General features: G+C 44.6%; 1 protein-coding gene across 2 annotated transcripts in view; it reads right to left on the bottom strand.

The window, feature by feature from the left end:
* Window positions 1-15456, bottom strand: part of mcm3ap (minichromosome maintenance complex component 3 associated protein) — an 80260-nt gene that overhangs the window by 52363 nt on the left and 12441 nt on the right. For both annotated transcript variants that reach the window (XM_060827694.1, XM_060827695.1), the window contains 6 exons: window positions 12223-12361; window positions 10866-11071; window positions 8477-8616; window positions 4752-4949; window positions 3008-3276; window positions 563-725 (listed from right to left, as the gene is read on the bottom strand). In XM_060827694.1, coding sequence (XP_060683677.1) covers window positions 563-725; window positions 3008-3276; window positions 4752-4949; window positions 8477-8616; window positions 10866-11071; window positions 12223-12361 — 1115 coding nt within the window. The remainder of the gene's footprint in view (window positions 1-562; window positions 726-3007; window positions 3277-4751; window positions 4950-8476; window positions 8617-10865; window positions 11072-12222; window positions 12362-15456) is intronic.

The raw sequence follows: 15456 nt of genomic DNA, 5'->3' as shown, positions 1-15456 counted from the left end.
AGACCTCATTCTAGGTTCCCTAATGCATCTGCTGTTTAAGCCACACTATCCCCAATTCATATATTTCAGGAAAGACTGACAATCTATCACTGGGATTGGGATCATCACGATTTACTTCCGGGCTTCCTCTGGTTTAGAATTGGGAAAAACAGTCAAATTTCCTCTCCTATCACCTAGCTGGGTAGTAGTTCAAGAGCAGGCTCAAATGTGAGACCCTTGTGATTGAACAGTACAGTAACATTGAGTAGGATATCCACATGAACAAAGTGACAGCAGTGTAGAGACATGCTGATACCTGTGGAAACCAAATATACTTTAACATTTTTAAAGAGGAAAACGTGGAGAGAACAAAATTCTAAGGCAGAACAATGATAGTGGAATGGGTAAAATCAGTTGCATCAAATTTTAAAGCAAAACAAAAACCCAACAAATCGTGGTCAGCCACAACTAGTAACTTCGCAAAATGATCTACAATTACTTGCTTTCACAATGAAGTGTCACCACTAAAAAGAGAGACTCGTAAGTGAATACATTTCTCAACTTGTTGGGCAATTGACCATACCTGTTTGAAGTAACGGTGCAATATGCAAGCATTGAGATAAGAGGCTGATCTAACCAGCTTGAAAAACCGCACAAAGTTGTTGTTGTTAAGAGCAGCAAAGGCCTGGACTGCCAATTTCACCTCTGGGGAGTTCCGGACAACTGGACGCAACTGCTGGACTTCTCTATAAGAGTACAGAACATGAAAACAGTGAATTACTTATTTTACAACCTGTATACTCAGGTGCCAGAGCTGAATCTAAAAGACAGCTACAGTCAATAACAAAAACCTCTCAAATTATGACCCTGCCTCTGGTGTAGAAATGTTGATCCCGCGACTGTTACCTTTAATCTTGACTATTTCGATTCAGTCGTGGTGCTGGCTGGCATCCCACCTTGCATACTAAACCGGAGCTTATCCAAGGCTCTGATACTCTCAGCTTAGCTCACACCAAATCTGGTCCATCTTCTTGCCCAAGCTCAACGATCTCAGGCTGACCTCTTGCATTTTGACTCCTCCAGCCCTATCAGGCTTTTAGATCTCAAAGCTCCTCCAATTATGGCACATTGCATATCCGTGTTCAGTTACTCTACCAGTAGCAGCCATGTCCTCAGCTTCCTCAACCCTACATTCTGAAGTGTCCTCCTTACACCTTTCTAACTCACTCTCTTCTAAGATGGCCCACAAAATTCACCTATCACCAAACCTTTTGCCCTTTTCTTAAATATTCTTATGTTGCTGCTGAACTTTGATTACTAACAAAGCTCACTAACTTTGATTGGGCAGCACGGTGGCACAGTGGTTAGCACTGCTGTCTCACAGCGCCTGAGACCCGGGTTCAATTCCCGACTCAGGCGACTGACTGTCTGGAGTTTGCACGTTCTCCCCGTGTCTGCGTGGGTTTCCTCCCACAGTCCAAAGATGTGCGGGTCAAGTGAATTGGCCGTGCTAAATTGCCCGTAGTGTTAGGTAAGGGGTATACGTAGGGGTATGAGTGGGTTGCGCTTCGGCGGGTCGGTGTGGACTTGTTGGGCCGAAGCGCCTGTTTCCACACTGTAAGTAATCTAATTTTAATCCACTTTTGTGGTGTTCATTAGGAGGTTTTATAGTATTAAAGTTGCTTTATAAATCCAAACTGTAGTTGCTAATGTTGTAAAAAGCCATTTGGACTTATTAACCTTGCAGAGTTCAAAGCATTTGAAAATCTTTTATAAAACACAAGTTAGCCCTGAGCTAGATTGTGTTCAGTCTGTCATTCAGGTAGTGGTCAAGGCCCTGGAGACTGCACAAAGCAGATTTATCCAGATGGTACCAAGGTGAGGTCATGTAGGTTTATGGAGAAACAAGTAAGGTTTTTTTTTAACCCCGAGAGCAGAAAAAGATGCGGGGAGATAGCAGGGGCAAAAAGGGGTTTAAACATGATCCGCTACAGGGCAATAGGGTTATTTCATGGTTTGTCCCAGAGATGTTCTCTCATCTTCCCACATGTGATAAACTATCACTTGCCCAATATTACTCACATTAGGATCAAGTCCTAATCACAGAGGATTAGGCGTTGGAAGATCACAGAGTAAAAGCTGACTAGTGTTTTAACTTTGTTGGTTGGTTACTGACCATCGTGGTCAATCATTGTAAATGTTCTCAGGAGGTTGCCAATGTATATCTTAACAAATGAATGCAAGTTTATTCCACAAAATAAAAGAAATAAAACAAATACAGTAATTTAGAAAGTTCTTGCATAAAGAGTATAGACAAGATTTGGCCCTTTTCCCAGTGATAACCTTTCACAGGCACTAAAGCCTTAGAAACGGTATTCCTATCTTCACTGACAGAATTCAAGTCCAGGGGAATTAAAGATATCTCTGCATGAGTCCCTCACTAGCGTGACCTGGGTCCATCTGTCTTATCAATGACCTTCCGTCTATCATAAAGGTTAGGTGTGGGGATGTTCACTTATGATTGCAGCATGTTCAGCACCATATGTGACCCCTCAAATACTGAAAAGGTCAATATCCTATTGCATCAACATCTGGGCAATATTCAGGTTTGAGGGGGTTACCGTTGACCAGAAACTGAACTATACTATCCGTATGAAGATAGCAGCTACAAGAGCAGGTCAGAGTGTAGGAATCCTGCAGCAATTAACTAGCCACTTCATCCTCAAGTCTGTTGTCTATCTAGGAACAAGTCAAGTGTATGATGGGATGCTCTCCAATTACCTGGATGAGTGCAGCTCCAACAACATCCAAGAAGCTTGATGCCACCCAGGACAAAGCAGCCTACTTGATTAGCATCACATCCACATTCCTTTCATCAGTGACACACACAGTCGCAGAGGTGTGTACCACCTTCAAGATACACTGCAGTAATTAACGCTCCTACGACAGCATCTTCCAAATGCATGGCTGGTGCAATAAATAAGGATCTCTGGAAACTCAAAACTTCAGCAATGGACCTATTACTCACCGGAGAATATCTCCCTCATTGAGATTGAGTAGCACATGGTAGCCTCGAAACTCTGCCTCATTCTCACAGTAGGTATCCTTAGTTGCCAAGTCCTGGTACATTTCTTTTAGACTTTGCAAGCACTTAGTCAGATTTTCATCATTTATTTTGGCATCATAGGAGAACATTGGCTCCTCACAAAGGTGATGACTGCAGTGGATGTGGAACCGTGTACATTTCTCAATAAGTGCCACAGTCAGCTGATTACAGAGATGCTGCTGAGTAATATCCTGACAAAAGGGAAACAAAGCACATCAGACAAGTTTAGTTACAGCTTTTTAATTTGCATTACCTCTGGCACATGGTATTTTATGGTATGAGCGTGAAAGTACTCCTGAATCAAGAATATGTTGCACAGTACTGAGATTCAGTGCTGATAGATCCAGGTCTGTCATTATAAAAGGACATTAACATTACATAAACAGGAAGTTTCATGACATACAAAAGCAGTTATGCATTGTACAAGCTGCAATGTTTTGGAAGAAAAATTAAATTAAGGCAGATATACAAGTTCCCCTGGCACCAAAGAGAAACAGAAGGCCTCGCCAATTTATTCCTTAAACCAACGTTAATCACCAAAAACCAAAATGATTGATGAGGGAGAGTGCTGGATGTTGTTTACTTGGACTTCAGTCAAGCCTGTGACAAGGTACCGCATGGTAGACCAATTAGTTAAAGTTAGATCACATGGGATTCAAGGAGAGCTCGTGAATTGGATACAAAATTGTCTTAACAGCAGGAGACTGAGTGGTAGTGGAGGATTTTTTTCAGACTGGAGCCTGTGACTAGCAGTGTTCCGCAGGCATCGATGCTGGGTCCCCTGTTGTTTACCATTGCTTTCAACAATTTGGATGAGAATTTAGGAGGAATAGTTAGTACATTTGTGGACCCCAGAGTTGGTGATATAATCAACGTGAAACAGGTTATCTCAGATTACAAAGGGATCTTGATCAATCAGGCCATTGGGCTGAATGGCGGCAGGTGGAGTTTACTTTGTGAGTATTTCACCTGGTACCAGTTCCCAAAAATAAACTGCTTCTGGGATCTTACAGCACTGTCCCTACTTTTAAGAGCCACCTCGCCTGGATTCAACTCCCACATGCTCCTGAGACATGTCTTAAAAGCTTGAGAAAATATCTAAAAATGCTTCTATCCTGTCACAAGAATGGACTTCAACCCCACCTTGGACAGGACCTCAAAACCACTACCTATCAATTTCTCTATCCCATTCTTGTCATCCTGCAACACCCAAAGTTAGAACAAATATCAAATTAGGGACAGAATTGTGTAACAGGTCAATGTTGACTGGACCTGGATGAAGACAGCCAAATTCCAAAATATTTCAAATCAAATTTTTTGGGAGTAATTCATAAGTTAACTAGCCCTAACAATTAACAGGCGATCAGGCAAAGAAACTGGTCTGATCTGCTACAAACGTGAACCTGCAAGTAGAACGTATTTTTACTTCACTTACATCGCCAAACCAAAGATGTCAAGATAAAAAAAATGCAATGCAAGTTCATGATGAGTTGCAGTGATCTATAGCAACTCCTCCTGGCACCTCACCTGCATGTCACTACAGATAATGTCAAAAACTTTCCTAAGATAATGGAAAAACTGAATGGATGTAAAATGTACATTCACACATGCATGTGCATAAAATCTTGACAGAGCATCAAAAATGAATTCAGCATTGTAAATTCACCTTTCTTACTCCACGAGTTCTATTCCATACAAAATCATACCAATCCCGGTAATTGCCTTCACCCAAATCCATGATCTTTGTCACAAGATAATCCATGGTCATTTTCAGGACAGGAGCAGGCCGAAGCTCATGGGGTAAAGGTTCTTCCTGATCGGCAGATGACCTGCTATATTCTTTGATGGCAGCTTCATGGCTAACCTGTGGGGTGGATATTGGAAATCTGAGAGCTGTCAAGATATAGTTAGGGCAAACCAATTCAGCGGTATATGCACAAGCAACCATAAAAATTTGAGTTACATAATTAATACGATGTATGTCTAGTACAGGCTAACGAATGGCACAGACCTAGATAAGCTGAAAATGTGTTGCTGGAAAAGCGCAGCAGGTCAGGCAGCATCCAAGGAGCAGGCGAATCGACGTTTCTGGCATGAGCCCTTCTTCAAGAATGAGGAGTGTGCCAAGCAGGCTAAGATAAAAGGTAGGAGGGGGGCCTTGGGGGAGAGGCGTTGGAAGAGCGGTAGGTGGAAGGAGGTTAAGGTGAGGGGATAGGCCGGAGTGGGGGTGTGGGCGGAGAGGTCAGGAAGAAGGTTGCAGGTTAGGAAGGTGGTGCTGAGTTTGAGGGTTGGGACTGAGACAAGGTGGGGGGAGGGGAAATGAGGAAACTGGAGAAATCGGAGTTCATCCCTTGTGGTTGGAGGGTTCCGAGGCGGAAGATGAGGCGCTCTTCCTCCAACCGTCGTGTTGTTATAGTCTGGCAATGGAGGAGACCAAGGACCTGCATATCCTTGGTGGAGTGGGAGGGGGAGTTGAAGTGTTGAGCCACGGGGTGGTTGGGTTGGTTGGTCCGGGTGTCCCAGAGGTGTTCTCTGAAACGTTCCGCAAGTAGGCGGCCTGCCTCCCCAATATAGTGGAGGCCACATCGGGTGCAGGAGATGCAGTAAATGATATGTGTGGAGGTGCAGGTGAATTTGTGGCGGATATGGAAGGATCCTTTGGGGCTTTGGAGGGAAGTAAGGGAGGAGGTGTGGGGGCAAGTTTTGCATTTCTTGCGGCTGCAGGGGAAGGTACTGGGAGTGGAGGTTGGGTTGGTGGGGGGTGTGGACCTGACGAGGGAGTCGTGGAGGGAGTGGTCTTTCCGGAACTCTGATAGGGGAGGGGAGGGTCCGTTTGGAGGTGGCAGAAATGACGATGGATGATATGATGTATATGGAGGTTGGTGGGGTGGTAGGTGAGGACCAGTGGGGTTCTGACCTGGTGGCGATTGGAGGGGCGGGGCTCAAGGGCGGAGGAGCGGGAAGTGGAGGAGATGCGGTGGAGAGCATCGTCGATCACGTCTGGGGGGGAATTGCGGTATTTGAAGGAGGCGGCCATCTGGGCTGTTCGGTATTGGAACTGGTCCTCCTGGGAGCAGATGCGGCGGAGGCGAAGAAATTGGGAATATGGGATGGCGTTTTTACAGGGGGCAGGGTGGAAGGAGGTGTAGTCTAGGTAGCTGTTGGAGTCGGTCGGTTTATAGTAAATGTCCGTGTTGATTCGGTCGTCCGAGATAGAAATGGAGGGGTTTCGGAGGGGGAGGGAGGAGTCTGAGACGGGTCCAGGTGAATTTGAGGTCGGGGTGGAAGGTATTGGTAAAGTGGATGAACTGTTCAACCTCCTCGTGGGAGCACGAGGCAACACCGATACAGTCATCGATATAGCAGAGGAAAAGGTGGGGGGTGCTGCCACTGTAGCTGCGGAAGATGGACTGTTCCACATATCCTACAAGAGGCAGGCATAGCTGGGGCCCATGCGGGTGCCCATGGCTACTCCTTTAGTTTGGAGGAAGTAGGAGGATTGGAAAGAGAAGTTATTCAGGGTGAGGACCATTTCAGTCAGTCGAAGGAGGGTGTCAGTGGAAGGGTACTGGTTGGTGCGGCGGGAAAGGAAGAAGTGGAGGGCTTTGAGTCCTTCGTGATGGGGGACGGAGGTGTACAGGGACTGGATGTCCACGGTGAAGATAAGGCATTGGGGACCGGGGAAGCGAAAATCGTGGAGGGTGTGGTGTCCCGAATGTAGGTGGGGAGTTCTTGGACCAAGGGGACAGGACCGTGTCGAGGGATGCAGAGGTGAGTTGGTGGCGCAGGAGCAGGCTGAGACAATGGGTTGGTCGGGGCAGTCAGGTTTGTGGATTTTGGGCAGGAGGTCAGATTTGTGGATTTTGGGCAGGTCATTCCTCATTTCCCCTCCCCCCACCTTGTCTCAGTCCCAACCCTCGAACTCAGCACCACCTTCCTAACCTGCAATCTTCTTCCTGACCTCTCCGCCCCCCACCCCCCCTCCGGCCTATCCCCTCACCTCAATCTCCTTCCACCTACCGCACTTCCAACCCCTCTCCCCCAAGTCCCTCCTCCCTACCTTTTATCTTAGCCTGTTTGACACACTCTCCTCATGCCCGAAACATCGATTCTCCTGCTCCTTGGATGCTGCCTGACCTGCCGCGCTTTTCTAGCAACACATTTTCAGCTCTGCAGTCCTCACTTTCTCCTAACAGATCTATATAAGACCACTAGCCACCGAAAGGGCCAGGGAGCAATGACTCTATCAGTGGTTTCATACAAGTTCAAAATAAAATGCAACAGCAAAGCAACCTGGCATAAAACACTAATTTGCCTTCAACTGGAGTATCCAGGCCTAAGCACCATGCTTTAGGCAGGCTGTGAATAGATTCAGAAGAAGGATCTCAGGGATGTGGAGATTTTGTTGAGAAGATAGTAGGGAAGCTGGAACTGTGTTTTCCTTGAAGACAGTTCAAAGGTTTGTAGAGTGTGAATCACAACACCACAGAGAATATGGACAGACCGAGAGGAAACTAATTCCTTAGACAAAAAGGTCATATTCTAGAGGGCAGAGATTTAAGATAACTGGTAAGGTGATGACATGAGAAAAAGACCTTTTTTCAACTCAGCACTCAGATTCATTGTCCAAGACTGATGGAGGCAAATCCAATCATGGCATTTAAAAGGGAACTGGAACATCACCCTGAAAAGGAACGCAGTTCAGGGCTTTGGGAAAAAGGTAGGGTGAGTGATACTGGGTGAATATTTCTTGTGGGAGGGTGAAGAAGCACAGTCAACAGGCTGAATACTCCACTTTCCCTGCTACAACTTATTCTACGAAAACCTGATTCCATGAACTGGCACCACATTCTAAGGGCTGAGAATCAAAATGAATTTCACAGTTTCACAGCGACGGCCCCCCCCCCCCCCGCCCCCAGCAGGACAGGGACCCCTCACGCAGGGACCCCCAGCGGGACAGGGACCCCTCGCGCAGGGACCCCCAGCGGGACAGGGACCCTTCGCACAGGGACCCCCAGCGGGACAGGGACCCTTCGCACAGGGACCCCTCGCACAACTTATTCCAGCTTGTGCAGTAGTTGTTTCCAATGTTTAATTATCTTACTTTCTTCCCACAGAAACTACAATAACACTTTCCTTCCCAAAGGAAGAGGAACTAACATTGAAACCATCGGGGCTTCTGTTGCTCACAACACCAGGAAGAAGGGTGCTACAGACAGTTTAATCTCAGGCACATTAGTTCATCAAATCAGACATTAAATATGGTTGGGCAAAATACAAAGCCAGTTTGAACCAGATTTGTAAAAGCAGAAACCAAAGCTGCGCAAAATAAGTGCATGTATGTCATGAATGACAGAATGATCACTCTTAAACAGAGAATATGAAACTGACCTTATCAGTGCCAGGAATAGTCTCAAAAGAGCTAAGTTGGTATCTTGTCTCCCTCATGTAACGCTCTTTCTCTGGACACATGTCCAAACATGTCCCCACAACAGCTTTTGCCTTCTCCAGCTCAGTTCTTTTCACTCGAGCTAAAGGTATAGAAGGAGATACAGAAAAGTTATTTTTCTTTTAGCACAAATTAAAACCCCAACAAATCCCTTACGCTGCAGCATACCCAACAGGTGCAGTGTCTGAAAGATTCCATCCCTTCATTAAATGTTGATCATTGTCAGGACTGTTTGCAATTCAAATTCAACTGTTATATTCATTACCTCTGGTTACTCTATATCCTCATTTGTTACAATCATTCCATAATCTTAACATAATATCACTTCATGCTATTTTGAAAAAATAGCCAGCAAAACAGTTCAAACCATTGCTTCAGCCTGACAAATTGAGCTAATGAATCTACAAAAAAAAAGTGTATGAGAGAGAAAAACAAAAAAAACAGGAGCAAGGAAAAGAAAATGGAAATGAGACTCAGCATAAATACAAGGAGGAGGAGATGATTTACTGAACTAAGTATCAAATCCAGCTCTTGAATAAATCATTTAGAGTCATAGGGTACTAAAGCAAGGAGACAGGCCTTTTGGCCCAGCCTGGTCCAGGCCTGCCAAAAGGTCCATCCACGCTAACCCCATTTCCCTGCATTTGGCCCATATATTTCTAATCCTTTCACTTCCATGTACTTGTACTAATGCCTTTTAAATGTTGTTAATGTACCCACCTCAACCACTCCACTGGCAGCTCATCCCATATGCATAACATCCTCTGTGCAAACAAGTTGCCCCTGAGGTTCCTGTTCATTCTTTTCCCCTCTAACCTTAAACCAGTGCCATCTGATACTCTATTCCCCTACCCTGAGAAAAAGACTGAGTGCATTCACCGTATCCATGACTCTCATGATCTTTTATATCTCTATAAGAATACTTCCCCGCTTCCCTACCCCCATCCCCCTTCAGTCTCCTCCGTTCTAAAGAAAGTCCTACCTTGTCCAACCTCTTCTTATAATTCAAACCATTGAGTCCAAACAACATCCTTGTAAATTTCTTCTGCACGCTTTCCAGTTTAATAACATCGTTCCTACAGCAAGGTTACCAAAACTGAACACAATACTCCAAGTGTGGTCTCACCAATATCCTATATAAATGCAACCTAACTTCCCAACTCAATGCCCGGACTGATGAAGGCCAGTGTGCCAAAAGCCTTCTTCACTGTCCTGTCTACCTGTGACGCCACTTTCAGAGAACCATGCACCCTGAACTCCAACATCCCTCTGTTCTACTACACTCCTTAAGTCCCTACTATTCACCATGAAACTCCGATCTTGATTTGACTCTCTAAAATGCAAAATCTACACTTATCTCTATTAAACTTCATTTCCCACTTCCCCAGCTGATCAAGGTCTTGTTGCAATTTCTGACAACTGTCCACAATACCATTTATTTCAGCAAACTTAATAAATCATGCCTTGTGTATTCTTAGAGTAAAAAATGAGGTCTGCAGATGCTGGAGATCACAGCTGCAAATGTGTTGCTGGTCAAAGCACAGCAGGTTAGGCAGCATCTCAGGAATAGAGAATTCGACGTTTCGAGCATAAGCCCTTCATCAGGAATATTCCTGATGAAGGGCTTATGCTCGAAACGTCGAATTCTCTATTCCTGAGATGCTGCCTAACCTGCTGTGCTTTGACCAGCAACACATTTGCAGCTTGTGTATTCTTATCCAAATCATTGATATAGATAAACAGTAAATGGGCCCAGCACCAACCCCTGAGGTACTCTACTAGGCACAGGCTTCCAGTCCAACAAGCATCCTTCCACTATTACCCTCTGCCTCTTACAATCAAGCCACTAATTTGCCAGCTCCCCCTGGATTCCATGCAATTCCTGAAGAAGCTGAAAATGTGGTGCTGGAAAAGCGCAGCAGGTCAGGCAGCATCCAAGGAGCAGGAGAATCGACATTTCGGGCATAAGCCCTTCTCCAGGAAAATCTGAAACGTCGATTCTCCTGCTCCTTGGATGCTGCCTGACCTGCTGCGCTTTTCCAGCAACACATTTTTCAGCTTCCATGCAATCAGACCTTCTAGAGTAGCCTGCTGTGTGGAACATTATCAAAGACCTTAGTGAAATACATGTAGACTATGTCTACAACCCTGCCCTCATCAACTTTCCTGGTCACTTCATCAAAGAACTCTAATAAATTTGAGAGACATAATCTCCCACTCACACAGTCATGTTGACTACTCCTAATCATAAAGCTAAATATAAATTTACAAGCAACACACTTTGGAAATCGATTGGCATCTTTAAAAGTGATGAATTTCCCCATATATTACCTTGTCTCATTAACTTGTCCCTCTGGTCAAGTACCCTGTATTTGTCTTCAGCAGTGATGGCAACTGTACCAGTTAGATGACTGAGGGAGGAAGGTAGTGCCCCCACATGTTCAGGAATTGATACCTGATCTTCAGTCTCTTGTGGATCCTGAGATTCTTTCTCTGACTGCAGAGTCTTCAAAGCAGATGGTTTCTTCACAGGCGACCTGCAGAGCAGATCTAATTAACAAACATTTGATACTGTTTAAACCCTAAATCAGAGCCTATTTCTTCCCTAAGGTAGTTCCCTATGTTCACTTTGTCCACAGAGCAGTATGAAGATATGGGTGGCACAGTAATTAGCACTGCTGCCTCACAGCGCCAGAGACCCGTTTTCAGTTCCTGCCTCAGGCGACTCTCTGTGTGGAGTTTGTACATTCACCCTGTGTCTGCGTGGGTTTCCTGCAAGTGCTCCGGTTTCCTCCCACAGTCCAAAAAGGCGCAGGTTAGGTGAATTGGCCATGCTAATTCATAGTGTTAGGTGAAGGGGTAAATGTAGGGGAATGGGTGGGTTACGCTTCGGTGGGTTGGTGTGGACTTGTTGGGCCGAAGGACCTGCTTCCACACTGTACATAATCTAATCTAAAGATTTTCACACAATACAGCACTCAATCAAAACATGCCCAGTATCACAGGCTGCATCACTATCCAACCATACCTAAATATGACTCAGCATTAGCTAGTATCCAGCCCTCCATAAGCAAGTTAGGATTCAACTCCACATAAACATGACCAGTATTAGGCAGTCCAACATTTAAACTCTAATGAACTTCTGATCCCCTCAATTTACACTGGGATTTTGGAAGTCATAATTCTTAACCCACAACGTAAACATCATGCATTCTGCATCAATTCCACCAAATATTCAGCCACAAAGATGCATATTTTCATTTCAGAACATATATTTTGAAGTCCTGAAGAAACAGTAAACAAGACAGCCTGTCAAGCCTCTTCGAATATTCAATATGATCTTCATACTCCACCTTCCTGCCCATACCCTTAATACGCCGATTTCCTGTCACCCCAAAATCAGTCTCTCAATCTTAACTAATTCAACCGTTGGCTCATCCACAACTGGATTACAGAATGCTGAAGGTTCAGAGTCCTTTTAGTAATGTCATTGCTCATCCCAGTCCTAAACATTCGGCCACTTATCCTAAGACTGCAGCAGCTATCATAAAGACAGGCCTGCAGCTGCATGAACTATAGATGTCCTAAGTTGGAATTCCAACATCATTAGTGGATCCTAAGGGAAACTTCACTTTCCCTATCAGCAAAGGCAGGTGAGATCCAAGAGACGTATGTAAAAGAGAATTACTTGCTCACAGGAGCTCCAGAAGATGATCTTGGCGATGGATTGCGTGGAGATGACTGTTCTAAGTTAACCTTATCCTTGCTGTGTTTCTCTTCATTGCCTTTCAGTACTTCTTTTTCCAGTGAAGACTTTTTCCCAGGACCTAGGAGAATGAATTAAGTCATTATTTCATCAGAACCCAATAGGAGGTCTCAGTAGTTTTTACATGCAGTTTTTACAGTCTCATTTCCATCCCACAGACAGGAAGGAACCAATCAACTGGTTAAATTGGAGTAATGACGCACACCTTTAGTCAAATAACCATGCTGATTACAATAAAGCACATGTTACAGAGTGCCTCTATAGAATCATAAGCCATATTGTACAAACCAGGCCTTTGTTGCCTCCAACTCCCTCAAATCTATACTGCCAAACAATTTACACTACCCTATGCTCATCCCGTTTTCTCACACCAAGTCAATAGCTCTGATTGTCATGACATTTTAAATGCTCATCCACGCACTTCTTAAAAGTTCTGAGGTTTCCCGCCTCAACCACCCCTCCAAGCAGTGCACTGCAGACCCTCACCACCAACTGGATGAAGATGTTTTCCTCAAATCCTCTCTAAATCTGCTTCTCACTTTAAAAGTATGCCCCTTTGTCATTTACCCTTAAACGAAAGGGTAAATCCACTTCCCAAGCTCCTCAATCTTACACATCACCATCAGGTCCCCCCCCCCCACAAGCCAATCTACCAAGGAAAGAAGTTATTTAACACTGGTACTGGAGTTACCCAGGAACAAACGTGCTTTGCAATTCTTTCACAGAAGTGAAAATTCAGTACAAGTTCACCCCACAAACTTGAGTGCATGGGACGTCGGTGTCTGAGTGCCTGGGAGAGTGAGAGTGTAAAGGGGTACAAGTCTGTGAGGGGTGCGTTTGCCTGCGTGACAGTGTGCGCGCCTGAGGGAGTGCAATGGGATCACCTGTAGTGTGACATGATTCCAAGGTCCCAGTATCTTGGATTCGTGGCACACTACAGGTGACCCCACTGCACTACACGTGCACACTCTCACCCACGCACACCTACAGACCCACTCACGCAGACCCTCTCGCTCACAAGGTCACACATACTTTCCCACACTCTCTCACACACACACACACCCTCTTGCAGACTTATACCTCTTTACACTCTTTCACAGACACGCATACCCCTCCTCCCCGCAACTTGCATGCGCACACACACACACAAGAGTTTGTGGGGTGAATGTGTACTTGCAGGATTACATTTCATTGTGCTCAAAAACTGCACGAACCCATGTAAGATTCTGTAAATTTTTTTAGTTTAGAATCAGTCAGAACATTGTGACAGTCTCACACACAGGGCACCTCACACCTTCAATGCATTATCTGGGCCAACATGACAGCAATTGTTAAAGTTCACTTGAGAATGAAGCTTTAAAAAAGTTCCGCGATTTACATATGAAAGAACTGAAACATGTTCATTCTAACAAACAATCCAGGTCTTTTTCAATATATAATTTCAGTTGCATTACACTAAATTTTTGCTTTAAATTCTGTGTCTTACGATCTTATACGCCACAACCACCTGATGAAGGAGCAGCATTCCAAAAGCTAGTGCTTCTGAATAAACCTGTTGGACTATAACCTGGTGTTGTATGATTCTTAACAATCTGAATTGGAGGAAGGCTAATTTGGACAGTATTAGGTAAGAACTTCAAAAGCTGATTAGGTGTGGATATTTGCAGGTAAAGCAATCGCTGGAAAATGGGAAGCCTTCAAAAATGAAATAATGAGCGTGCAGAGACAGTATATTCCTGTTAGGGTGAAAGGAAAGGCTGGTAGATAAAGGGAGTGTTGGATGATTACAGAAATTGAGGTTTAGATCAAGAAAAAGGAAGCATATTTCAGGTATGGAGAGCAGAGATTGAAAGAATCCTTAGAATAGTATAAACGCACTACAAGTACACTTAAGAGGGAAATCGGGCGGGCAAAAAGTGGACATGAGATAGCTTTGGAAAGTAGGATTAAGGAGTATGCAAAGGGATTTTATAAATATATTAAGGACAAAAGGGTAACTAGGGAAAGAATTGGGCCCTTCAAAGATCAACAAGACAGCCTATGAGCAGAAGCACAGGAGATGGGGGAAGATACTAAATGAGTTTTTGCATCAGTGTTTACTGTGGAGAAGAACATGGAAGATAGAAAATATGGGGAAATAGACAGTGACAGCTTGAAAAGTGTCCATATTAGAGGTGGTGGTGCTGGATGTCTTAAAATACAGGGTGGATAAATCCCCAGGACCTGATCAGAGTTAGTAGAGCATAGCAGGTCAGGCAGCATCCGAGGAGCAGGAGAATCGATGTTTTGGGCATTAGCCCTTCATCAGAAATTAGGCTTGTGGGCCAGGGGATTGAGAGATAAACGGGAGGGGGGGTGGGGTTGGGGGAAGAGGTAGCTGCCTGTTTGTGTACAATACTAACAGAACACAGTATATTAAAAAGGTGAACTCACTACTTACAGATACCGACAGACCTGACTCCACAGCCAGGAAACCATATCACAGCAGGCCTGAGGAAACTCCACAAAGCAGGCAAAATTAACAAAACTGACCTCCAAAGAACGAAACCTGATGGATCCAACACACCCCGTTTCTAAGGATTACCTCAGGTACACAAACCGGGACTTCCCCCCCGGATCCATAGTCTCACTTCCCGACACACCTACATACAGATTAGCAAAAGAACTTCACCGTAAACTAAAATACCTACCAGACTCATGCCACTACATCCACTCCATCTAAGACTTCCTGAACATCAAAGATACCAAGATAGAAGAGGATAAAGTCTTGGTCTCCTTCAACATAACAGCCTTATTCACATCAATTAACATCCGTCTGGCCAAAGAAACACTAACATCACTACTAGACAAATCAACGACATTAATACCAGACACCACCAACTCCGTCAGCAAGGACAATATCCTCAAACTAGAACGGCTGTGTCTCACTACCCACTTCATCTTCAACAACAAGACCTACAAACAAATCAGTGGGACACCCATCAGATCACCAATACCAAGATTCTCAGCAGAAGCAGTTATGCAGAGACTAGAATAACAGCCCTCTCCATGATCCAACCCAAGCTTTGGGTCTGCTGTGTGCGTGACATCTTTGTCATCATGAAACGGAATAAATTAGAGGAAACCTGCAATATTATTAGCAGCATCCTTACTGGT

The sequence above is a fragment of the Hemiscyllium ocellatum genome, chromosome 7, assembly GCF_020745735.1.
Source record: "Hemiscyllium ocellatum isolate sHemOce1 chromosome 7, sHemOce1.pat.X.cur, whole genome shotgun sequence".
NCBI classification, from domain to species: domain Eukaryota; kingdom Metazoa; phylum Chordata; class Chondrichthyes; order Orectolobiformes; family Hemiscylliidae; genus Hemiscyllium; species Hemiscyllium ocellatum.
This window is presented reverse-complemented; position numbering and strand designations above follow the sequence as displayed.